At 41.3% G+C, this 27,755-nt stretch overlaps 1 protein-coding gene across 1 annotated transcript in view; it reads right to left on the bottom strand.

The window, feature by feature from the left end:
• Positions 1-4,722, bottom strand: part of IGFBP2 (insulin like growth factor binding protein 2) — a 70,855-nt gene extending 66,133 nt beyond the window's left edge. The window contains exon 1 of the mRNA XM_081957243.1: positions 4,280-4,722. Coding sequence (XP_081813369.1) covers positions 4,280-4,679 — 400 coding nt within the window. The 5' untranslated portion in view covers positions 4,680-4,722. The remainder of the gene's footprint in view (positions 1-4,279) is intronic.
• Positions 4,723-27,755: the final 23,033 nt, after the last annotated feature.

Raw genomic sequence — 27,755 nt, 5'->3', positions numbered from 1 at the left:
CCATAGCAGAAGCATATACACTCTTATTCCTTGTTTGACTCCTGTTACCTTCCTGACTCTCATCAGGGGCAAAATCCATCCCCCCTCCTTATTTTAGGAATTGCATTCCAGTCCTCAATTAAGAAAAGGCTCGCCCCTCCTGACCTTCTCTGTACAGTACAAATAATCAAGAATCCATGGAATAAACATGCACCGCATGTAACATCTGTACTAAATGTAAACTAAACAAATTACTGGAAGAAAAAGTAAAGGGTCTAGAGGCAATTCTAGCCACTCTGAAATTCAACCTAAAAATGAGAATCTAAGCAGTAAGGCTATATGTGTACTTTTCAATATCTTCATAAGCTATTTGGATAAGGGAATAGAAGGGGAACTCATCAAATTTGTAGACAACACCAAACTGGCAGGAATAACTAAAAGACCAGAATATAGGCTCAAGATCCAGATGGATTTTGACAGACTGGAACACTCAGCCCTATTTAACAAAATGAAATTCAATGTAGAGAAAAGTAAGGTTTTACACTTAGGCAAGAAAAACCAAATGTCCAGGTAAGATTAGGTGAAATCTGGCTCAATAGCAGTAACTGTGATAGGGACCTTGGAGTCCTTAAATATGAGCCAGCAAACTGCAGCCATAAATCCTACGTTGCATTAACAGAGGGATAGAATCAAGATCGTGTGAAGTTTTAGTACTGCTTTACCAAACCCTGGTAAGACCACACTTAGAATGCTGCATCCAGGTTTGGTCACTTCATTATAAAAAAAAAATGTTGAGACTCTGAAAAGAGCATAGAAAAGAGCAACAAAGATGATTAGGGCTTGGAGGCTAAAACCCAAGAAGAACATATGAAGGAATTGGGTTTGTCTAGTCTAGTGAAAAGAAGGACTAGAGGGGACATGATAGCAGTATTCCAATATTTGAGGGGCTGCCACTAACAAGAGGGGGCAGTGTCAAACTATTTTCCAAAGCACCAGAAGGCAAGACAAGAAACAATGGTGGGAAACTAATCAAGAAGAGAAGCAAAGTAGAACTAAGGAGACATTTTCTAACGGTGAAAACAATTAACCCATGGGACGGCTTGCCTTCAGAAGTTGTGGCTGCTCCATCACTAGAGACTTTTAAGAAGAGACTGGAGAGCCACTGAAATGGTAAATACTAGGGTCTCCTGCTTAGCAGGGAGTTGGATTAGAAGACCTCCAAGGTCCCTTCTAACTCTGTTATTGTGTTATTCTAAATATACCTAAGGTTTTAAATCAGCCCTTGGATTTGGGCAGATGAGGGTGCTCTTGCCAAACTATGTTCAGTTCAGATTATATTAAATTTGATTTAACTTCTCTCCAGTTTGAAAGAAGGAGCTTAAAGCGCTGTGTCTTACACTGAACTCAAACTCAGCAAAAGCGGTTTCTTCTCATTCTTCCGTTCCATTTATAATGGGAAAACTCTCATCACCTGTTCATCTTTTGCAAGCATCGTTCTGGAATGTGTAATAAACAAAGGTGGTTTCTGTTGAGAAATTCCTCTTTATTCAATAAATTGTTTTTAATAATCCTTTTATCTATTAGCCTATTTCCCCAGGGGGAAAAAAATAAGCAAGCTGTGCTTTCCTCTACATGCTTGTACTTTTAAGCAACGCAATACTATTAAAGTTATGTTGTATGTGTTTGTCATTCCTCAAAGAGGAACAATAAACATGCAAAGTTATGTCATAAAAATTAAGTGTTCCCAGTAATTTCTATTACAAAAGTATTTTTAAATACTTATGTAAAAATCCTATGAAGCTTTGTTGATGAAATAAAATTTGCCATAAAACACTGACTATAGAAGAATGATTTCATTCAACCATTCAAATCATTTCATTCTATCATTCAATCATTCGGAAGTATGAGCATTAGAAGATGTACTTTAGTATATCTTCTGAAGCTCATGACTTTTTGAAAGTCCCCTAATTAGTATAAGACTGATGTTTCACTATATCCTTTACACTGAAAAAGACTAAATTTAAGTCCCATTAAATTTAGAAGGAATTCCTTTTGACTAATCATGGAGACATAGGAACATGACACATACATTTATAAGGCTAATTTAGAACAACTTGAGAATTACATAGAATAAATGTTTTGTGAAAGAAATGCTGCATATACCACTAGGGATGGATGGTTTTGGGATAGTTTCTTCTAATCCTAGCTGAGATACAGGCTAGCATTCTTCTTTCTTTACTTCAGGCAGAGTAAATTTTAATTTCACTATAATTAACTGTTTGAGCTAAACGGCTTTAAGCTAAGACAGTCAAGGTAAGCTTTTAAATGGTAAATTGTAGTACCCTCTGGTCACAATGGATTTTGGAGATCACAAACAATTAAATATGTACATCATGTCTTAAGACAGTTCACAAGGCAATTGAATTTGACATGGATATATCATTTTACAGAGTGTTTTCCATAATCTATTAAAAACGTCCTTCAGTATCACTGGGGATACAAGATTCAGCACATCAACTTAATGCTGATGCATATAGTGTTTTTGGCATCAATATATAGTGATACTAAAAACACTATAAAGTAATTATCAAATTACTCTTAAGAAACTTAAAATAAAGTTTGAAATCCAGGGATCAGAATTCTGGGATCAGTGTTTCCAATATTACCAGAAGGGTTGCTTTATACTTTAATGCTCTTACAAGGGAAAAAGAACCCTTCAGACAATACTGGAAACCAGTTCAGAATTCTGATCCCTAAATTTCAAATTTTAAGTTTCTTGAGAATAGTTTTTTAAAAGTGGCACAATAAACCACCATCTCAAAAAAAAAAAAAAAGATTTTGTGCAATTCATTGCATCCTTTTACAAAGCACCTCTCTGAAATAGAATAATGTGTTTTCCAGTCAAGTATGATATAGTTGAAAATTCTGTTTCATTCTGTATCCACACATACAAGCTGTATTCACAAAGTGGACCCCACAGCAGAAAAAAAAAACTCCAAAGACCCACCAAAAACATATTATATTTTATGCAATTTCCATTCTATCATCAACTCAACTTCCTAATATCATGTGTCTTACTTTTTCCTTGCAGTCTCAAAGCAAAACATGTCTCTTCTTCAAATCCTTATTATTTTTGTTTAGTTCTTACCATTCAATTATTTCCATTTGTACACTTAACAACACATCTAAATTCTCAGTTAATTTACTTCTGGCCTTTTTAAAAACCAAATTCTTCCCAAATGTTGGTATCAATTATAATCCTCTCATGAATTTCCTGTGCCTGTTCTTCAATTCTTTCATGCACTTATGCATTTTAGAATGGTTTCCCATAGTACTTTCTATTGTGTTCTCTCAATCAGTCACCCCACATTCATATTATTGATACCATCACCAGACTTCTGTAGACTTCTATCTACAGGCTCCAGGGGTGTCTTCTACACACACTTCTCAATTCCTCACACTTCTCAGTTAAGCCAACTTGCTTCTTGAGCCATTTGCAGTTTCTGGTATTTAAAGAATTATCATGTTATGCATATTCCCACAAAAATTCTGATATACTTCTCAAGCTTCCATCAAACCACTCTATTCTCAATTTTTGCTCAACCTTCCAGCAATTTAAATCCACTCTAATACACTTCTCAAGGTCCCACTAAACCAATCTATCTTCAAATTCTGCCCCAAACCCATAATTTATTCACCCGTAATTTATTTTCTCTATCAGGAAAGACACAACACGTCATCCAACACATAGTCAGGGTTCTTCAGGTAGGCACTCAAGGAATGCACTTCACCTGACCTTGCAAAATATTAAGAAAAACTCTTTGTTGCATTGCAGCAACAACAAAATGTTGCAACCATAAGCTCCGGAATTGCAGTATTAAATATGGGCAGGCAGTCACTTAGCTTTTCCTAACATCAAGCCCAAATTTGGGGGGATTCTCCCATATAATCAGCCCCAGAATTTAACTACCTGCAGAGGAGATACTGAGGCTCAATTTCGCCTTAAAATTCTCAACCACAATTTTAAGTAGGCTACAACGAGATTACTCAGACTTAACACTTGATTAAATATATATATATTATCATTGTTTAGTCCGAGTCTAAGTCGTTTTGGGGGAACAGCGAAGAGTTGGGAAACCGCTCATCCTTCCCGGTTTGGGGGAAGCACTCTGCACCTATTTAGAAGGCCAGTTCTGGGGCTGAAACGGGACCAGAAAGGTCGGTCATTCTTAGCCAAATATCCCTTGCTCGCTTCCCCTGATTCCCGCCTTAGCCCACCCCGCGGAGACCCTCCACTCACCCGCCCCGGTGTGCTCGGCGGTGGTGGCGTCGTGCTCAGCGGCGTTGCTCCACCGGGCGCAGGTGCCTTGTCCCTGCACCAGCGCCTGAAGGGGCAACTCAGCGTCGGAATTCGGGTAGCAGCGGAACCCGGAGACGCAACGTGGCGTGTACACCCCGCAGGGCTCCCCCTCGAAGCGGGCACAAACTGGACAGCAGCCACAGCCGGGCTCTCGCACTAGCTCCGGGCAGGCGGTGGTCTCGAGTCTGGCGGGATGGCAGGAGGCGAGGCGGTCGGCGGTGCAGGGCGGGCAACGGAACAGTACCTCGGGCAGCGCCAGTCCGGTTGGCGGCAAAGACGCCCACCAGCCCAGCCCGAGCCACAAGGAGGAGGTGACGACCAGCTGCGGCAGCTGCACCATCCTGGCGGCGGCAACCGCTTGACTGAATCACCGGCTGGGCAGGTGCTGCTGAGAGAGAGACTGGAGGGTGCCCGGCACCGCTGGGTCCTAGAGGCAGGCGGACGGGCGACGCTCCACCCTCAGCTGGCGTGGCGGGCGAAGGGAGCCTCTCCCTCGCGCCCTTCCCCCGCCCCCCGGTGATGTTGGGGGTCGGGGTGGGGGGCTCGCTTTGCCGCCCAGTCCAAATTTCAGAGGCACTGCCCTCCCAACCTCCGTGGCAGACTTCGATTCCACAAGCAGGGCAACAATGTGTGTGGCAGACCCCGGCTTTCCCCTTGAGAGGACTCTTCAAGATCGCAGGTTCGCGTGATTCTCCCACGTAGGGATATGGCGAGAATAAAAACTTCAACCAAAGAAACGGGAGGAAAAATGGGAACAATCGGTCTTGTATATCCGTTTCATCAAGCTATTGCCGTCTGTTGGCCATTCAAGCTAGGACTGACCCGATCCCAAATATTAGCCCATCACCTGTTACTCTGAAGTTTGGCTTTAGAATAGAATAACAGAGTTAGAAGGGACCTTGGAGGTCTTCTAGTCCAGCCCCTTGCATAGGCAGGAAACCCTACACCACTTCAGACAAATAGTTGTCCAACATCTTCTTAAAAACTTCCAGTGCTGGAACTTTCACAACTTCTGGAGGCAAGTTGTTCCACTGATTAATTGTTCTTTCATTTACTGTGGTTCTGTACTGCTTTCTGAAATTCACTGCAACATTTTACAAAGGACCACTCTGAAACAGAATCTTGTGTTTTCCAGCCAAGCATGATATAGTCGAGAATTCTATTTCATTCTACATCCACACATGCAAGCTGTATTCACAAAGTGGACCCCACAGCAGGAAAAACTCCGAAGAGTTTTACATATTATATTTTAAGCAAGTGAAAGTATCATTTAACAATGCAGGGGGCTACAAACAAAATAACTATGTCCACCTCTCTCTCTGCACTCTCAGATTAGAGCCCCAATTTCCATTCTATCATCAATACAACTTCCTGATTGATTTTCCACAAAAATATATATGTAATCTTACCTTCAGAGCATCCCTATGGAAGTAAAGTGGCCGAAAGCTACTTATAACCCCGGTTATCAAAAAATGTGCAAATAAGTATTTAATTGGGGAACTAAAAGAAGGGCTTCTTGCTTACATTTTTTATTTTGCATTATGTAATAATTTGGATTATTATGATGTTTTACTCTGGTTTTTTGGTTTTATACCTAGGATATTTTTTTAGAGGAAATACATTTTTAGAAGCCTTGGTTGTTGTTGTTGTCGTCATCATCATCATCACTGTATCTTCATTTAAACTGGGTTTTTACCTTCTTTAAGAAATACTGCCATCAAGAGGTAATTTATGAAATTATGGAACATGAAGTCCTAAACCACTTTGGAGGCCTTGGCCACGGTTAGCTGATGGAAATGAGCATAAAGACAATGGTGGCTGCTACTGGCTGGTAGATATGTTTTGTAACCTTCAGTGGCCTAAACTGTAGGCTTCTTATGGTGATGTCCCCATCACAACAGCATGTGGGAGACTGAGGTGGCAGAATCAAAGAGTTCCAGCACAGTCTTTGCTATTCTCTGACAAGGACAGACCTCCAGTAGAGCTGGTGTCAGTTCTGAGTCCTTTCATAGGTAGAGGTAAAGGTTCCCCTTGCACATATGTGCTAGTCATTCCTGACTCTAGGGGGTGGTGCTCATCTCCATTTCAAAGCTAAAGAGCCAGCACTGTCCAAAGACATCTTCGTGGTCATGTGGCTGGCATGACTAAATAACAAAGGTGCATGGAACGCTTTTACCTTCCCATCAAAGGTGGTTCCTATTTTTTCTACTTGCATTTTTACATGCTTTCGAACTGCTAGGTTAGCAGAATCTAGGACAAGTAACGGGACCCCATCGGTTACATGGCACTAGGGATTCGAACCGCCGAACTGCCGTCCTTTCTGATCGACAAGCTCAGTGTCTTAGCCACTGAGCCACCATGTCCTTTCATAAGATGATATATAAATAAACCAGTTGATAATGGGCAGTATGTGTAAGCAGATTACACTGGCATGTGAAGAAGCACATGACTTCAGGGAAGGAAAAAAAATAGATTCCTGTTTTCTTTATGTATATTTTATTTATTTTTTTAAAAAAAATTATGGTGCCCATCTTCCCATGAGGTGCCTCTGGGCTGCTTGCAGGTTAGAAGTTTATAAAGATTACACTTCTGGGCTGTGAGTCCTTTATGTTAATTCTGAATATTTGAAAGTGTTTGGTTTTTCCAACTATTTAAAGATTTAAAGCTCCTAAATCAATGGAGAAGCATCTTCACATCATCCATATCCCACCCTGACAAGTTTTTTTTTTAAAAAAGGAATGGAAAGCATAGATCTGCTCATAAAATAAAAGCAATGCATTAGCCATTATTTCGCACTCAGTCTCTTGATAATTCAGCCATTCAGCATGGGTCGCACCCAATCATTTTAAGAAATACCACCGGCAGAATGGAAGACCAGAACTAAATGTGCAACTTCTGAAATACTTTCTGGAAAATACTCTTTTAAAAAAGAATTCTAAAGTTGCAAAACTAAGCCATAATAATTGCTGCTCCCCAAACCAAACCCAAGCATGGCACTGAAAATACCTTAAGCTGTAATTAATGCCTCAGGCAACTGAAGGCAGCCTGCTTAAGCACTGTTAGAGAAATATCAGGTGATGATATTAAAAAAGAATATTGAATCCTAAGGCTATGCGGCACTTTGGATTCAAAAGGAAAAAGAGCTTCTGAGCTCCCAGGAATGCAAAAGTTGCGTCTCTCTGTAAAGTGGCCACACCCACAATAGGGCCTAATTCTTTTAAATACACTTTCCAGAAAAAGAAAAAGAAAACACCTGCTGGGAGCCTGATTTTACTGTTAACATGTGTTAATTACAGCCTAGACAAAATTTATTAATAATCCAATTCTATACAAGCTCATCCAGAACTATGTCCCACTGAGTTTACTCCCACTCCCAGGTAAGTAGGCATAGAATTGAGGCCTAAATTAGTAATGCACTTGTCAAAACACAGCCCTGATAAAAGGAGGACATGGCATATAAGCAAATTCTGTAGGTGGGATAATTATAGGTTTCCTGAATTCTTCCCAAAAGGGAACATGAGTGGCACTTTCCTGGTTTTGCTATTTTAGTTCCTGGTGGCACTTGCGTGGATTATACCACTATTTCAAATGCTAGCCTATTCATCTATTTGTCTGCCTGCCTGCCTGCCTGCCTGCCTGCCTGCCTGCCTGCCTGCCTGCCTGCCTGCCTGCCTGCCTGCCTGCCTGCCTGCCTGCCTGCCTGCCTGCCTGCCTGCCTGCCTGCCTGCCTGCCTGCCTGCCTGCCTGCCTGCCTATCTATCTATCTATCTATCTATCTATCTATCTATCTATCTATCTATCTATCTATCTATCTATCTATCTATCTATCTATCTATCTATCATCTATCTACCTACCTACCTACCTACCTACCTACCTACCTACCTACCTATCTATCTATCTATCTATCTATCTATCTATCTATCTATCTATCTATCATCTATCTATCTTTCAACTCTTCAATACAAACAAACATACATACATGCATATATTCAAGAGTATGTATGTATATATGTATGTATGTATCCAAGGGTTGAAATATAGATAGATAGGTAGGTAGGTAGACAGATAGATATAAACTGTTGTGAGTGTGTGTATGTATGTATTCAAGAGCTGAAATACAAGTAGATAGACAGACAGATAGACAGACAACACACACACACACATGCGCGCGCGCACACACACACACACACACACACACACACACACACAAAACTTCCAGCAAGTCAAGCAAAGAGAGAGAAAGAGAAGAATATAAACTGATGCCAAAGTAAGTAGGTCAAGTGCTAAGACAACAATGCATCATTTGGTAGAAAAAGACAATGAAATGACGCGCTGTTACAGATAATGGCAAGATTGGCTAATGCTTTGGAAGTGAACTCATATAGTCAAGTGCTCTGGGTGGTGCTGTTCTGAGTAAATGTCCTTTGTAAAGGGACTTTACACAGTTAGCAGGGGGGTTGTATCTAGCTACTGTGACCATCCCTGTAAGTGGGAGCATTGATGATGTTACTTAGTTTGGGTAATGAAATGTTTGCAAGAAAACAACCAAGCTCCGACAGCACCAAGGACCCCTCATTTCAATCCTGAGCTACAAATATTCTTTTTTATTGGGAGCAAATTTGCCCTATAGTGTGGCTGTGTACTTCTGATTATTAATTTCCGAGATTGTAATCATGTTTTACCAAGGAAGCATTGGAAAGAGACATATCCCAAGGAGATTTTAGATCACCCCTTCCTCGTTGCCCTTAAAAGATGATAATCATTTAAATAATAGATTTGTTTTATGTTTTTACTCCGCCTTTATTATTAAATAATTCAAGGTGGCAAACATGCCTAATAATCCTTCATCCTATTTCCCCCCAACAACAATTGTGTGAGGTGAGTTGGGTTGAGACAGTGATTGGCCCAGCTGCTTTCTTGCCTAAGGTGGGACTAGAACTCCAGGTCTCCTAGTTTCTAGCCTGGTGCCTTAACCACTAGACCAAACTGACTCTTGTTTCCTTATCTTAGGAAAGGGATTTCTTGATTAGGATTAGGATGGAATAAAGAAAAGGAAAGAAGACGGCTCAATTGAAAGTGATACTACATAGCATTCTCCTATATATTCAGGATTAAGGTGTTTCTGAACACATGCTCATCCCAAAAATGTGTTGTTAGAACCAGAACTGTGTTCCTAGTTCTTTTAACACAGGCAGATGTATAGTTGGAATTTTTCTCCAAATTTCCCTGGGGCCATTAAATCAGAGGAGGGGAAGATATTGTAGTTACTTATCCTGAGTTTTAGTAGTAATTTTTAATTTAACTTCCACCTACTCCTGAAGCATTCTAAATACCGCCCCCCCTTCTGAATGCTGCAAATAATTAGAAAACTCCAAATAGTGCTTTGCTTTGACTTCAGATGATGAGGGATTTGAGAGCAAGCCAGGACAGGTTGCATGAAAGAGAAGTCCAAGAGTTGATGGGCTGATGGAGAATTCTGAAGCCCCCTTTTCATAACTGAAAACAAAAGTTACTTTTCAAGTGTTGGTGTAGTACTTACTAGGATAGGCATAGCTCAGAGGCATTGAGTGGGTTCTAAAAGAGACTGCTCTCCTTAAATGAATGGGGTGTGGCAGTTCTTTTCCTGTCATTCACATGAATCTGCTCTCATGTCACGGAATGCTTAATCAGCTTTTGGCTGGGCAAATGAGTGACATGGAATAAAGCACTGGAACAAAATGCAAAATTAATGTCAGCAAGCAACTTCTTCTAATTAAATAGTCTACATCTTACTAGATGTCTGGAGAGCTGAATATTTTACTGATGGAGTAGTTACAGAGCCTTGGATATCAACCTATTGATAATATGAAAAATGTTCTGGATTCTTAGTAAATTGGAGATATTTTTTTTAAAAAAAAAACAGAATCTGAAAAATAATAAAAGGTGACGAATGGCAGCAATTTAGATCATAACTTTATCAGTGACCATTACTTGATGATTCACTCGAATGAAATCAGTCAGAATCAGGAGTCATACGTATATAATGCCCACATATTACAAGTATTCTCATTAATGGACAGTTTAATTCTGCCATTATCCATCCAGTAAGGAACTCATTCATCAGGATTTTACCTGCATTTACCAAGCTACCTTGTGATCCACACCAGCCCAATTAAAGCTGCACTCTGCATTTTTTTTCCAGTTGTATGCTTTGAATGGAGTCAGTTTTGATGGTGACTGGACACTGTGTTTTTTTGGTGGACTCCCCCCTCCTTTTTTTTTTGCTGCTGATCATTCTGAGCATAACTGCCTTTTCAAATGTGTTTGACCATGTGACATAGCCAAAATAAGTAAGGCAGAGTTGTGATTTTGCTTTCCAGTGATATGTCTGGTTTTATACACCCAGTACTTGCTAGTTTGTCACATTTGCTGCCAAAGGAATGCACAAGAATCTTCTTCAACACCATAGCTTGAACAAATCTATTTTCCTCCTGCCTAATTTTTTCATGGTCCAACTTCATAATTATAGGTAGCTATGGGGAACACAATAATCTGTATTAATCTTCATTAACTTGCTAGGCTGATTTTCTTGCTTTTCCATATTTGATTCATCTGATTCAACACTTTATTTCTGGATTGCATTCACTGCTTTGATCAATCCATGATCCTAGGAAAGTGAGTTCTTGCAGGCATTTGATGTCTTCATCATCAATTGCTATTTTTGTATTTCCATTGTTGGAAGAAATGTCCTTCTGGGTTCGGCTCCAAGTGGGGAAAAAGACACTGGAGACATGGAGGCTGCTTGGAAAGATGGTTTTAATACAATAATACAATAATACAATACAATACAATAGTAGAGTTGGAAGGGACCTTGGAGGTCTTCTAGTCCAACCCCCTGCCTAGGCAGGAAACCCTATACCGTTTCAGACAAATAGCTATCCAACATCTTCTTAAAGACTTCCAGTGTTGGGGCATTCACAACTTCTGGAGGCAAGCTGTTCCACTGATTAATTGTTCTCACTGTCAGGAAATTTCTCCTCAGTTCTAAGTTGCTTCTCTCCTTGATTAGTTTCCACCCATTGCTTCTTGTTCTACCCTCAGGTGCCTTGGAGAATAGCTTGACTCCCTCTTCTTTGTGGCAACCTCTGAGATATTGGAATAATGCTATCATGTCTCCCCTAGTCCTTCTTTCTCTTAAGCTAAACATACCCAGTTCCTGCAACCGTTCTTCATATGTTTTAGTCTCCAGTCCCCTAATCATCTTTGTTGCTCTTCTCTGCACTCTTTCTAGAGTCTCCACATCTTTTTTACATCGTGGCGACCAGAACTGAATGCAGTATTCCAAGTGTGGCCTTACCAAGGCATTATAAAGTGGTATTAACACTTCACGTGATCTTGATTCTATCCCTCTGTTGATGCAGCCTAGAACTGTGTTGGCTTTTTTGGCAGCTGCTGCACACTGCTGGCTCATATTTAAATGGTTGTCCACTAGGACTCCAAGATCCCTTTCACAGTTACTACTACTGAGTAAGGTATCACCTATACTGTACCTGTGCATTCCGTTTTTGTTGCCTAAATGTAGAACCTTACTCTTTTCACCATTGAATTTCATTTTATTAGATAGTGCCCAATGTTCAAGTTTGTCAAGATCCTTCTGTATCTTAAGCCTATCTTCTGGAGTGTTGGCTATTCCTGCCAGCTTGGTATCATCTGCAAATTTGATGAGTTCCCCATTTATTCCCTCATCCAAATCATTGATGAAGATGTTGAAGAGTACTGGGCCTAAAACAGAGCCTTGGGGTACTCCACTGCATACTTCCCTCCATGTAGATGCAGTTCCATTGAGAACTACACGTTGAGTGCGGTTGGTCAGCCAGTTACCAATCCATCTGGTGGTGATGCTGTCTAACCCACATTCTTCTACTTTATCTAGTAGTAGGTTATGGTCTACCTTATCAAAAGCCTTACTGAAGTCCAAGTAAACTATATCAACGGCATTCCTCTGGTCCACTAATTTTGTCACATTATCAAAGAATGCAATAAGATTAGTCTGGCATGATCTGTTTTTGACAAATCCATGTTGGCTTTTGGCTATTACTTTGTTTGCTTCTAGGTGTTCGCAAATTCGTTGCTTGATTATTTTTTCCAGAATCTTTCCTGGTATTGAGGTTAGGCTGATAGGTCTGTAGTTTCCTGGATCTAATTTTTTCCCTTTTTTGAAGATGGGAACCACATCAGCTCTTTTCCAGTCCTCTGGTAGTTCCCCGGTGTTCCAGGATCTCTGAAAGATATAATTCAGTGGTTCTGAGATCTCGTCTGCTAGTTCCTTCAGAACTCTGGGGTGTAATCCATCCGGTCCTGGTGATTTGAACTCATCTAGGGTAGACAGGTGCTCACTTACCATTTTCTTCCCTATTTCAATTTGTGTTCCTAATTTTGTGGTGCTGCTTTTGATAGGTTGGACTGTTTTATCCCTTTGTGTAAAGACAGATGCAAAACATGAGTTAAATAGTTCTGCTTTCTCCCTGTTGCTTGTCACCTTCTTGCCACTTTCTCCTAGCAATGGACCAATTGTTTCCTTAACTTTTTTCTTGTTTTTAACATGTTGGAAGAAGCTTTTTTTGTTAATTTTTACTTTTGTGGCAAGCCTTTCTTCATTGTGAGCCTTAGCTTTCCTCACTTCATCTTTACAGGCTCGGGCTATTTGCTGATATTCTGCCTTAGTTATGTCCCCCTCCTTCCACTTTTTATACTTACTTTTTTTGTCTTTCAGTTTGTCAGATAGTTGTTTATGCAGCCATGCTGGTTTCTTTTGGGAGCTGTTGTTTTTCTTCTTCATTGGTATTGTGTTAGACTGGGCTTTTCTAATCTCATTTTTCAAAATTTCCCAAGCTTCTTGAGTTGTTTTCCCCTCGAGGATTCTCATCCATGGAATTTTTCCCAAGCTCTCTCTAAGTTTATTGAAATTAGCTTTCTTAAAGTCCAAGACTCTAGTTTGACTTTGTTCTACTACTTGTGTTTGGATAATGTTGAATTCCAATATTGCATGGTCACTTGCCCCCAGGGTTCCTATGACTTCAACACCTTCTATCATTTCCTCTCTGTTAGTGAGAATTAAGTCCAGTATGGCTGATCCCCTTGTTTCCTTCTCTACTTTTTGGAAAACAAAGTTGTCTGCTAGGTTTGTTAGGAACCTGTTGGATCTTCCACTTGGTGCAGAGTTTGTTTCCCAGTTGATGTCAGGGTAGTTAAAATCTCCCATTACTATTGTGGTGTGCTTCCTACATACCTTAGTTAGCTGACTAGCAAAAAGTTCATCTTCTTCCTCTGCTTGGTTGGGTGGCCTGTAGTATAGACCTATGGCAATGTCATTTCCCCCACAACCTTTAATATTGACCCAAATGCATTCAAGATAGTTCTCATTATTGTTGTGCTCTATTTCTGTAGAGACATAGTTATTTCTTATATATAGTGCAACTCCACCTCCTCTTTTATTTGGTCTATTTCTTTTAAATAATTTAAATCCTTCTAGCTGTATGTTCCATTTGTCAGTTTCATCCCACCAAGTTTCTGTAATGGCAATAATATCATATCTGCCCTCTTTTACTTGAATTTCTAATTCTCCCTGTTTATTCCTCATGCTCTGTGCATTGGTATATAGACATTTGAGTCCATTTTGATTGACCTTGTGTTTACTGTCTACATAACCTGTATTATGCCTGACTGCCCCTATTTTCTTGCCACTTGTGTGATTCATGCACATGGTATGACAATCACTATTACATGCTTGGTTTTGCTTGACAGCAGGAGTGATAATCTTACCCACACACACATCTATGTTACATGCATTTATAACCCTATGAATTTTAGTTTGCTGGGGACAGAGATGTTCTGTATCTATTAATTCTCTGTCCCCGCTCTTCAGTTTAAATGTTTATCAAGAAAATCTGTGAATTTAATGCCAAGTAACTCAGTTCCTTTCTTGGATGGGTGCAACCCATCTCTTTTGTACAGTTTTTCATTGGACCAGCTACAGGCTTCATGACTAATAAAACCAAAGCCTTCCCTTTTACACCACTCCTTTAGCCAAACATTAAACTCTGCTACACGCTGGCCCTTCCCTTTTTGTTCCTTATATACAGGTAAAACCTCTGAAAAGATAAGCCTACAACCTATACTATTAAGTTCATACCCCAAGTTCTGGAAATCATTCTGCACAGAAAGTACATCTTTCTGGGATAGATCATTAGTGCCAAGATGTATAATAGCATCAACGTCACAGTCCTTACTTGCATTCTTGACTATCTTAAGAATACGCCTCTTGTCTCTGCTGGCAGTAGCACCTGGCAGACACCTGACCTCTTTTAAAACCTCCGTATCCTCTCCTAAATTAACATCTCTTACGATTGAATCACCAACCAGAAGGTGACTTCTCTTTTTACATACCTTGATCTTCTTCTGCGACTGATGTGTGATACCTGGTTCCCCTTTTCGCCTTTCCGAAGAAAGTTCTTCGTTTTGGACCACGATCCCCTGCTTATTTGAGTCATCATTATCACAACTGCCTTGACCTATCTCTTTAGTGTCCCCATTAAGGTCAGCAAGGGCACTATATCTGTTTTGCTGGGTCACAGCAAAAGCTTTGGGTTTATGGTTCACAGCTCTCAACCTGCCAGATCCCACAGTTGTCCAGACAGCTCTTCTCCTGCAAGATCTTTGTGGTAGAGGGGGCTGATAGTGTGGCTTCACCATAGAGTGGAATGGCTGACGTAGACACCTAGTTTCTGCTTGGAGAGCACAGATTACAGATTCTAGATAGGTAATCTGCCTATGTAGACTCGTAATTTGTTTACAAAGGGGACAGTATCCAAATTTGAAAAGAGTACTGCGAAAGACAGGTGCAAAACAGCTATTACATTGAACTAAGCCAGTCATTTTGAAATAAATAAAATCACAATCTCAAACACACTAATCCAGAATGTATTATTGCTATTTTGGTTTATAGATATATGATTCGCGCGCCGTTAGGCGCGCGGGCCCCCACCTCAGTGTCTTTGTCTTGTGACTCACCCCCTCCTTCTCTCCAGCAGCTCCAATCCTAGCTTCAGGAAGATTCAAATGATATGGAGTTTAAGGGCCCCCACCTCAGTGTCTTTGTCTTGTGACTCACCCCCTCCTTCTCTCCAGCAGCTCCAATCCTAGCTTCAGGAAGATTCAAATGATATGGAGTTTAAGGGCCCCCACCTCAGTGTCTTTGTCTTGTGACTCACCCCCTCCTTCTCTCCAGCAGCTCCAATCCTAGCTTCAGGAAGATTCAAATGATATGGAGTTTAAGGGCCCCCACCTCAGTGTCTTTGTCTTGTGACTCACCCCCTCCTTCTCTCCAGCAGCTCCAATCCTAGCTTCAGGAAGATTCAAATGATATGGAGTTTAAGGGCCCCCACCTCAGTGTCTTTGTCTTGTGACTCACCCCCTCCTTCTCTCCAGCAGCTCCAATCCTAGCTTCAGGAAGATTCAAATGATATGGAGTTTAAGGGCCCCCACCTCAGTGTCTTTGTCTTGTGACTCACCCCCTCCTTCTCTCCAGCAGCTCCAATCCTAGCTTCAGGAAGATTCAAATGATATGGAGTTTAAGGGCCCCCACCTCAGTGTCTTTGTCTCCACCATGTTGTTTTAATGGTGGACAGGACCGCATGGCTTGAGTCCTGAACAGAAAAGGTGATCACATGCTTCAATGTTGGTGGAGAAGAAGAGAAGGCAAAGGAAGGGAAGAGCAGGGGTGAAGAAGGGCTTGCAGGGATTTTTATAATCTGTTCTGCCCCACCTATCTGTTTCCTGTTCCTGTGTAAGAAATGTATTCTGATTGGTTGCCAGACTCCCATGGGCCCGTGCAAGGGCAACCCTCTAGGCTGAGTTTGAATTCAAGTTTGATTGAGTTCAGCTGCCATGTGGTCAGTTGAGTAAAAGCTTATATTATCATGCCTTCATTGTCACTGCCAGAACTCTACACCCATCCCCCTGGAGCTGAAGGGGAGAACTCTTTATTATGTAAAGTGGACTAGCTTGGCCTTCTTAATGGCCCATTGATAAAGTGAGGATGGGCCGGAAGCTGCAGGAATTTACTTTGTGTTTAAAATGTGTTTCTCACTTTTTCACATCCAGGAAATATAATATTCTGCCTTTTCAATATTTCCTAGGATATTTCATTTTTCTGGGAGAGGGCTGGGTGATAACTTCCTACACCATTTTTCACAGTAATGATTAACTTGGTCTTGTTAACTTTCAGGAAGAGGCCAAATTTCTAGCTTTCTTCTTTAATCTTTTTGATCAGATGTTTCAGGCCTTCCTGAGAATTATGTCATCAATGTATCAGTGATTGTGGATGTTCCGTTCCAATCTTTACTCTCATTTACTCTCGATTTTACTCTCATTGTCACTGAGAATTGCATTACTGTTGCTGGTGGAAAAACGGGATATAAATGAAACAAAAAAGGAATTGATTGTAAATTTGATAATGGTAGCTAGATTAATGATGGCTAAATATTGGGGATGAAATTGGGATATTCAAAGAAATGAGTGGTATAATGAAATTTGGAGTATGGCAACAAATGATAAATTAACAACAAAAATTAAATTTAAAAAGGGGGTGATCAAAGCAAATAATTATAAGGAAACATGGGGGTGATTTTATAAAATCAGTGTTGGTAGAAGGTAAAGTGAATAAACCTACTCAAGAATATATGTTTTTTTTGGAAGGGATAAGGGCACAATTGGAATATATTGTATATCTTTTAGTTGTTACTAAGAAGAAAATATGTTTTCTTACAGATATTTCATTACCCAGATTAGGTAACATCATCAGTACAAACAAGAAAACATCTGCCAGAAAACAGCCACACCCAGAGAGAATCAAGGACCTCTCATTTTAACCCTGAGCTCCAAATATTTTCCTTTATTGGCTTTCTCCAACTTGCCTGCAGCTTTGGATGCTTTTATTCGCTTGGCGATTTTGATAATTGATAATTTTGATCATCTTGATAAATGCCTTGTTGAAGAGTAACTTTTTGTTAAAATTCCTGCATTTTCTAAATATGAGCACAAAATCATTTCTCAGATCAAGTCCCCCCCCCCCCCCCCCCACAAAAGCATGGTTTGCTTTGGGCCTTGAGTACATCTTAGCAATAGCTCCTGGCAGGGAAATATTACTTGAAGTTAATTTTTCTCCTATTATATAGATAACTGCTTCTGCGCAGAAACCTTTATAAATCACGGAAAAGATATAAAGCAGTGCCTTGTACAACATGAGATACTTTGGAAGCTTATATTCTCCTGCCATAAAGAACAACATATTGTGAAAAGCAGTTAGAACCTTTGTATTTCATCTATGTTGATTGGCAACTTTTATAATGAAAAATAAATAATCCTAAATTTGTAGAGGTACAGTAACTAGTCTAGAGGATCTAATGATTCTATTAGTATTCTGTTTTTTCTCTCTTCATTCAGTTCTTGGGTACTTAAAAGTTTCTGAGACATAACATAAAATTAAACACAAAGGTTCTAACTGCTTTTCACAGTATGTTGCATATTTATATATTTATATTTATTTAAAAAGCATTAGCTGCTTCATTGAGCCTGCTTTTACTTAGCTGAAAGGCTGAGGTTAATAAGGAATTATCCTTCTATTTGGATTCATGGTAGAACAATAAAGGTTGTCTCTCTAAATACTTTATAGATTATCCATAAGGAAAAAGTAGGCTTGAGGGTGGGGGTGGGAAGCTGAAATGTGGGGCTTTCTGAAAGGCAGTTGTAGAGGCATAAGAATGACACAGGAGGAAATTGGTGATGTAGGACAATGAATGCTTCGGTGAATGGCCCAATCTAATACATAGTAAATGTCTCATTTGGCAATAAAAGAAGCTTTTAAATGTCTTTCCACAATAGAAGTATATGACATTCCAAAATTAGATATAAATATAGCAGCCTAAAAATATAAAATGCAAAGTTAGCCTATATGGTAATATGCCAACAAAACAAAACAAAATACAGAAATGCTAAAAATTCATTACTGGCTTCCCATCAAATCCCTTAGCCTGGGCCCACTTGTTTAAAATATTTTAGTATTTAATATTTGCACACAATATTAAAAAAAAAATCTTATCTACCTGATTCCTCATAGCTCAGAGACTCTAGAGGCATTGGAAAAAGCCTTTAGCCTGAAACAAAAGTATTATTTTAAAAATGATTACCATAAATCAATAAATAATATAGAAGAAAGATTGGCACAGAGATTGCCCTATATTTAATAGTTTCAGGTTTTAGGGAATATTAAATTCACATCTCATGACCTCAACATTCATGTAATTCAGCAAAGAAAATCTTTAGAGTCTATTGAATCCTTCAAGGAATGTTTTTAATAAGTTGGATCTCCCACTTTCTTTGCAGGGGAGAGGTCATTGAAGGAACTTTAGTGTATATGTATATTCATTGATAATTCCTCATTGACTAAATATTAACAGTATGGTGATCCAGTTTCTTGGAAGGCAGTTAAGGGATAAAAGTGTTTATGTTTTCTTGAACTATCTTTCAAAAATCTGGAATCTTTCAGTTTATGGCCTAACTTATACTTTTCTGATGTTTTCTTCTTTTTGTTTTTTTCTCTCTATATATTTACAGTTACATATAATTAATATTTGGGGTGTCCCCTCCCCTAATAATCTGGAATTATTAGTATTGATTAATTGTTTAAATTTTTTTTTTAGGAAATCTTTTCTCTTTTTTCTTTCCTGGTAATTTAGTATAGGATTTCTTTTCTTCTCTTCTCAATAGTCAGCATCTTATATAATATTTTAGGGTTTTTTTTAAAGCTCTTTTGGAATGTAACAATATATTATTGTTATATTACTGTTTAGTGTGTTTACAAAATGTGAAAAAAGAATAGTTAATTATTACATTTTTAAAGTTTAATAAAAGTTTATCAAATAAAAAAGTTGGCTGGGCTAAGATTTTTCTCCATGTACAGGCACATCGACATGCATAATTAATATTGATATTTAGCAAGGAAAATGATCCTAATCTGTTCAATCAATTTGCTAACCAGGGGTAAAGGCCTTCTCAGGTATGACCTACATGTGGTTTTTAAATGCTTAAATTACCCTAATCTTTTACATTCAGGATTGAATAGTGCAAGTTCTAACTTTGTTCTTTGTTTGTAGAAATAGGAGGATGATCTTAAGTGATCCAATATTCTAGAGCCAGTTTGGTGTAGCGGTTAAAGCATCGGGCTAGAAACTAGGAGACCAAGAGTTCTAGTCCTGTTTTAAGCATGAAGCCAGCTGGGTTAACAAGTCATTCTCTGTTACCCCTAGAAAGCTGGCAAGGGCAATCTACTTCCAAAACCTTGCCAAGAAATCTATAGGAATCTTGTAGGCAGTTTTCAGGAGTCAAAAACTGAACTCAAAGAGGGAAATATCCTCTTTCTGTGGGTTAGTAAGGAGAACATCTACTTCTTTGATTCTTACCTCTGACTGATGTTATTTTTCATCTATCTCTTAATCCTGGCAGAAACAACAATAAAGTGGTCCAAATAGAAGGCATTTCTGTGATAATCAAAAGAAAGCAAGAATTCTTCTAAGTATATGTTGGGAGGGAGGGGGGAGATTAAAGGGGGAAGTGCAGCTGTGGAGGTGTCCCCCTTCCCCCAATTAGGGTTTGCAGCATAGGCCACAGTTCACATGAGTAGATTAAAGAATAGCTTTACTGACCAATTTAGGCTATATAACAAGCAAGGCGCTGTTCCTAAGTGTTTACCCTCCATTTAAGTTGAGCCATTTGTTGCCAGGGGTTTATTTTACCATAGAAATCCTAGCATTGCAAAACAGATGTAGGCTTGTTCCTAGAAGGGGAAAAAAAGTTTTTCTTTTAAAGTCATTATGATTGTACCTCCCTAAGGCATCAGATCCTGCAGCCGTCTGCAGAAAGGAGCCCTTTCAAGGCAGCATTTTCCCACAGACATCCATCCTTGATTATTTTATAGCTCTCAGCTTTGTCAATGAAGGATGAAGCCAAAACAAATGGGCACATCAAAAAGCAAGAAACAAAGAGCAGAGATCTTTTATTTTGTTCAACAAGAAAATAAAATAAACAACAAATCTGGAGAAATGAAACAGGGATTAATTTCTGACGTTATTCTCTTCCCCACCTCCTATCTCTTTAGAATCCGAATAGACATTAGTCTCTGCTTTCCAAATTCTCCACCTACTTTCAGTAACATTTACAGTTGACCTATTAAATGTATTTCTCTATTATGTGGCATAACACAGGATTAGATTCCCATCTCTCCTTTTCTCTTGGGGTTCAAGGTTGCATCTGTACCACTATTGCCCATCACTTTATCCCGGGTGTTTGCAACCTGTGGCTCTGGAGCTGCTCTTTGGGTCCTCTACTGTGGCTCCCTGTCAGGTGATCCCACCATTGGCTGGCCTTGCCCCTCGCCCTCCCCTCCCAGTCACTCCTTGCCTGGCCTGAGAAGGTAAGGCAATGGCGGGGGATGGAGAAGCCACCAGGGCTGATTCTCCAGCTCCTCACTCTTGCTGGACCTTCTTCCAGCCCTTGTTTTGGTGCTGGGCTTGCCTCGGACGCTTGGGGAGACATACAACCTGCTCTCTGCCCCAAGATACTGGCCCAACACAGCCGTAACCAACACCGGCTTCGCTAACACAAGGGCTGACAGAGTGGGATCACTTATTTGAAAAAAGCAGTGTTCCAACACAATGCCATTTTGGAATTGCAACCCTGTTCCATGGATTTAGGATGGCATTTAAGTAGACTTTTGAGATCTTCTCTGTTCTATTTCTTTTAGCCTGTCCTGATTAGCTTGATCAAATGAAGGTTTCCTAATAAATAGTGATTATATCATCTAATTTCAAGAGATATATTATGGGGAGGGGTGAGGGGGAGAAGGTCAGTAGTTCCCAGCAGTTATTAGACACAGGGGTTAAGAAGACTCTCTGTTGATATAATAAAAGCAGACTATATAAATCTCCTTCTCTTTTCCCCCATTAGGCTTAAGTCACAGTCTTAGGAAAACACCGCCTCGTCTAATGGAGCTATTCAATCAGAAACAATGCTACTAATGTCTCTCTGGAGTAGGCAAAGCAGACACATTCCACACAAGAAGCAATTAGTTAAAAGACTCCATCATCCTTCTGTCTCATTTGGGCACAAAATCAATGGTAGGGCCTGATATCATAGTTGGGTAAAATGGAAAAAATTGGGGGATGACTTCAAAGATGTCTGTTAGCAGCCAGTCAAGATTTGCCACTATAAAGAGATAAATTAATCAGCAAGAATATAATCTGTGATCAAATAGCAATGACAATAGCACTTAGACTTACAGTATATACTGCTTCACAGTGCTTTACAGCCCTCTCTAAGTGATTTACAGAATCAGCATATTGCCCCCCCCCCCAGCAATCTGGGTCCTCACTTTATGACCTTGAAAGGAAAACTGAGTCAACTTTGAGCTGGTGTGAATTGAACTGCTGGCAGTGAGCAGAATTAGCCTGCAATACTGCATTCTAAGAACTGCACTACCATGGCTCAAATGAAAAATGTAGGCTAAAAGATAAGGCACTAAGGTGCAATGAGTTGCATTTAGGTGAATCTCAAAATGTTCATATCAACCATCTTTTCCTATTTCCCTGTGTTGAAGATGACATGAGAATTGTGGGCAATTTACCAGATTTGAAGGAAAGGCTGGTATGGGACATAATGCCAGCAATTCAAAAAGGACTCAAGAGACATAGGGTTAAAATGCCATAAAAACACACAGCCAGACACAGTAATACTAATGCATCAGGGAAAAGTAAAATAAGAATATTCCAATCATCTATCACCAGTCAAATTGCCCCAACCTTCCACCTGTTTAAAAAGCCAACATTTCTAAAGGTTTTCTAAAGGATAGCAAGGTCTGAACCAATTGACCTGAAGTGTTTGCAATCAATATTTCTATTCATTTGGATATCAGTAAAGTAACTCTCACACTAGTAAGTAAGTATGTAAGTAAACTTTTATTTATAAACCGCGCCCTTTCCTAAACAGGACTCGGGGCGGTGTACAGACATATTAAAAACCATATAGATACAAAATATAAATGTGCATAAATATATAAACATATAAACATATAAACGGAGGAGGTAGAATGTGCTGTACCAAATTTAACTTAAAATACAAATATAATTAAAATTTCCCTTAAAAATTACACAGTAAGATGTTTGCCAGGAGGTTAAAGATGGGACTATACATCAGTCAAGCCAGCTAATTGGAACAGGTGGGTCTTAAGCTTCTGTCAGAAGGAGCGGAGGTCGTTAGTAGTTCAAATATCGGGGGGGAGGTCATTCCAGAGGGTTGGGCCCATCACAGAGAAGGCTCTACTCCTAGGCGCCGCCCGCTGGCACTGCTTGGCGGATGGCACCTGGAGGAGTCCCTCCCTGTGAGAGCGGATTGGTCGTGAGGATGTGTGAGGTAAGATGCGATCCCGCAGGTAACTAGGTCCCATGCCATGGAGCGCTTTGAAGATAGTGACCAACACCTTGAAACGCACCCGAAAAACCACAGGCAGCCAGTGCAGCTCGCGCAGGAGTGGTGTTATATGGGAGTATCTTGTCCCTCCCATGATAGCCCGCGCGGCCGCATTCTGAACTAGCTGTAGTCTTCGGGTGCATCTCAAGGGGAGCGCCATGTAGAGAGCATTGCAGTAATCCAGGCGAGACGTCACCAGCGCATGAGTGACTGCGCGTAAGGCGTCCCGATCCAATAGGGGGCGCAATTGGCGCACCAGGCGAACCTGGTGGAACGCCCCCCTCGCCACGGCTGCCACATGGTTATCCATCAACAGCCGGGCATCAAGGAGGATGCCCAAATTGCGCGCCCGTTCCACAGGGGGCAGTTGTTCGCCCTCTATGGCCAGCGATGGCATCCACTGGTTGAACCGGGGCGCCGGTAGCCACAGCCACTCAGTCTTGGAGGGGTTGAGTCTGAGTCTGTTGTCCCCCATCCAGACCCGGACGGCTTCCAAACACCGGGACATCATTTCGACGGCCTCGTTGGGGTGGTTTGGGGTGGAAATGTACAGCTGGGTGTCATCAGCGTACAGATGGTATCCAACCCCAAAACCACGGATGATCTCACCCAGCGGCTTCATGTATGTGTTGAACAGGAGGGGCGAGAGGACCGACCCCTGTGGCACCCCACAAGTGAGTGGCCTCAGGGTCGACCTCTGCTCCCCTGCCAACACACACTGCATCCGGTCGGAGAGGTAGGAGCAGAACCACCGCAAAACGGTGCCCCCCACTCCCACCTCCTCCAGCCGGCGCAATAAGATACCATGGTCGATGGTATCGAAAGCCGCTGATAGATCTAATAGGACCAGGATAGAGGAGCAACCCCTATCTCTGGCCCTCCAGAGATCATCTACCAACACGACCAAGGCCGTCTCCGTGCTGTGACCGGGTCGGAAGCCGGACTGGCACGGGTCTAGATAGTCAGTTTCCTCCAGGTGACGTGGGAACTGTTGTGCCACCACACTCTCTACAACCTTCGCTAAAAAGGGAAGGTTGGAGACGGGACGATAATTAGCTAGCTCCACCGGACCCAGGGAAGGCCTCTTGAGCAGGGGCCTCACCACCGCCTCTTTCAAGGCGGCCGGCAATGACCCCTCCCCAAGTGAAGCGTTCACCAGACCCAGGAACCAGCCTCGTGTAACCTCCCAGGATGCCAGTACAAGCCAGGAGGGACACGGGTCCAATAAACATGTGGTGGCTCGTAGTCGCCCACGCAACCTGTCCAAATCCTCGGGGGCAACAGAGTCAAACTCCTCCCAGCGTGGTGTCTCAGGACTTGCTTCCGACGTCTCCCCTGGTCCGCTGAAGGGGGCCCACCCACTCCGGATCTGAGCGATTTTGTCCTGCAGATATTCCCCAAACTCCTCTGCTCTACCCTGCAAAGGGGCTTCCCGCGGCCTCTGAGATAAGAGGGAGCGAGTCACCTGAAACAGGGCGGCAGGACGGTTATCTGCGGACGCAATGAGAGCGGCACAGTATCTACGTTTGGCCGCTCTCAGTGCCACAAGGTAGGTCCGTAAATAGGCTCTTACCTGTGTTCGGTCAGATTCGGAGCGTGAGGACCTCCACCTGCTTTCTAGGCGTCTCTTGTGGTGTTTCATCACCCTCAGCTCCTCGGTGAACCAAGGAGCCAGGGTGGTTCGTTGCCGCAGGAGAGGCCGCAAAGGCGCTACCCGGTCCAAGGCCCCAGCAGCCGCCCTATTCCAGGCGGCCACTAGGTCCTCCGTCCGGGAGCGGGTCAGGTCTACAGGAAGTGGCCCAAGCTCCGTTTGGAACCTATCCGGTTCCATCAGTCGCCTGGGGCGGAACCATCTGGGACAATCAGGTTCCGCCTCCCCGCGGTGGGGGGTAGCGCCGGGGAAGTCGAGCTGGAGAGATGAGTGATCTGACCATGACAGGGGTGTAATAACTAGATCCCCTATTCCCAGATCTAGGCCTATTACTTTATAAGTGCAAAAGAAAAATTAGTAAGAATATGCCGGAAACTGGAATGAAATATTCTGTGTTTTGCCAGTTTAATGAAATGATAGAATTAAGATTCTTTGGACTATTTATAACCATACTGGTTCATGTGTGACTTCCCCACAGATACGATTTTTGCTCCAGCAACATTGTACAGAACTAGATAGTCAATGAATCTGCTACTCACATTGCAATCTCAGATCAGAGCTTTGATAGATAGATAGATAGATAGATAGATAGATAGATAGATAGATAGATAGATAATGATATTGAATGCAATATCATTATCTATCTATCTATCTATCTATCTATCTATCATCTATCATCTATCATCTATCTATCTATCTATCTATCTATCTATCTATCTATCTATCTATCTATCTATCTATCCATCCATCCATCCATCCATCCATCCATCCATCCATCCATCCATCCATCTTTACCTATCATTTTTATATGTTACCCATCCAGTGGTGGATTGTGGATCCCATTCCAACCAGTACAATTGGAATGGGCCTGGCGGCGTCCACATGGACATGCTCAGTGCGCGCATGCATCTTACCACCTCCGTGAGCCTCCACGATGCTCCAGCTGCTCAACGGAGTATCGCGCAGGTGCTGTACATGTCATGTGTGTGCGCGGAAGCGCAGAAGCCTTAAAAGACAGGTAAGGAGCTTGGGCGGGTGGGTGGGCAGGCCTTCCAGAGCACCTTATTGGAACAGTATCTGATGCTCCGGGCAGGCTCCAGTACACCCGTACTGGGGCATACTGCTTGCAACCCACCACTGCATCCATCTCACATAAACAGAATTCTGAGTGGTGTCCAAAAAACCCCATAAAACAATAATTGCAAAAATACTAATTGCTTTAAATTAATACTCTAAAATTAAAACATAAATATTACCATGTTCCCTTGAAAATAAGACCCAGTCATATTTCCCCTTGGGCCCCGGAAAAAAGCACTGGGGCTTATTTTTGGGGGAATCCTAATTTTTTTGAGTGCCACTGCTGTGAGGTGGGGTGGTGTTGGTGGAGCTGGCCAATGTGCACACCAGCTTACACTAGGCCCTGTGGGTCCACAACCCGACAACTGCCTGGCAGTGGCAGCACTGGCAAGCCATGTGCAGCAGGAGCCCACATGGTCACTGGCTCACTTCTTCCAGCATCACCACGGCACCGGAGCAGGAGGCCGAGCAACACAGCCAGGTGAAACACTCAGTTCCCAGGTGACCCATAGACACCCAAATACTTTTTGCCTAGATGGAGAAATGAGGGAGACTTGAAGCTTTATCTGCTTTATCTGCAAATGGAACACTTTGAAACAGAGAATCCCATTTGCAAGCAGACAAAGCTTCATCTCCCTCTGGACAAAAAGTGTGTGGCGGAGTCAGGTGGTGGCTGAGGCATGTGGGGGGTAAGGCAGGCAATCCCAACACACTGTCCACTTTCATTCCACTGTCTGTCAGCTTGTACGTGGCCGTGCCGGGCAGGCGGATGCATTGGGTGTCAGGATCGCCTGCCTCCCCCTCTCCTGTGCCTCTGCCTCCACCTGCTGCTGATGGCACCATACAAGCCTCCTATGCGCCAGGCATCCACACAGCATATCCAAACCCACTGTCTCTCTCTGCCTCTACACTCTGACTTACAGGTATCTGTGCTATGCCAAGGGGTCGGTGGACCACACCAATCCCTGGGCTTATTTTTGTGGTAGGGCTTATATTAGGCCTATCCCAAAAAATCAGGTTAGGGCTTGTTTTCAGGGTGGGTCTTATTTTCAGGGAACTATGGTATTTTAATAAAAATCTAAAAACCCCAGTATATGGAAGATTGTGGCTGTAAGGATAAGTAGCAAAGAATATGAATTAACAAATAACACACACAAAAAAGGAATAATGTTGTCATGCCTTCAAAATCGGAGAAAGAGTAAGGATGCTCTGGATGGAGTGCAGGTCTAATTTGTCCTACTATATCTTATTTATTATCTCTGCTATTTTCTGTGATATCTTTGTTCTGAAAAGGAAAAAAAAAACATATTAAGTACATCCAGTAAAGAAGACTCACAAAGTACCATTTTAGAAAAGACTGTCGTTCCCCTTGGACAGACAAATACTGCCACCTTCTGGGTTTTCATAATGAAATAATCTAATTAGATGTTGTATATTACTAATAACTTTATACAAATGTTCATAATATATAAGCTGTTCATACTAGTAATTAAAAGTAATAATTGCTTTTGTACCGATTGTTTTGATATTGGGATTTTATTATATTCTCTTAATAATTAGTTCTATTCAATCTTAATTTTACATTCTCTTAAGAGGTGAGATAAAATTCAATATTAAAGCACCCTTTAAAATAAATAAATAAAATAAAAATATCTTCATCTGAACTTGCCTGAATGAGTGTTCTTTAATTTTAACAATCAAACCATAATTATTACTTAACCAAATAACCATAATATATAACTAATTCTAAAGGAAGCATCTCTTCATCCTCCAAAATCAATATGGAGGAATGGTTAGAACTATCAGATTTTTTTTTTCTATTCCATTTTCACAGTTCAGATATCATCTGGATTTTTACAGTCCAGATCTAGCAACAATAGATTTCTTCTTCCACTTTGATGCAGAACCTCTCTCTTACTTTAATATCTCTCAGATGTTAAATCTAGGCCATGTTTCATTGTTTCGGACTGAACCACCTGGATCTGGAAAAGACTAAAAACATAGAAGAGGGTATTTGTTTTGCACGGAGAAGACCCAGCTCCAGTCTTCGACATCTTCAGTTGAAAGCATCGTGAAGATGTGGATAGGGAAGACTTCTGAAAACAGCAATAGGCAATGATTAACTGGTT

This window comes from Natrix helvetica (genome assembly GCF_964273705.1).
Source record: "Natrix helvetica genome assembly, chromosome: 1".
In the NCBI taxonomy this organism is placed as follows: Eukaryota; Metazoa; Chordata; class Lepidosauria; order Squamata; family Natricidae; genus Natrix; species Natrix helvetica.
Note: the sequence above shows the minus strand (reverse complement) of the source record. Positions and strands in the feature narration are given on the sequence as shown.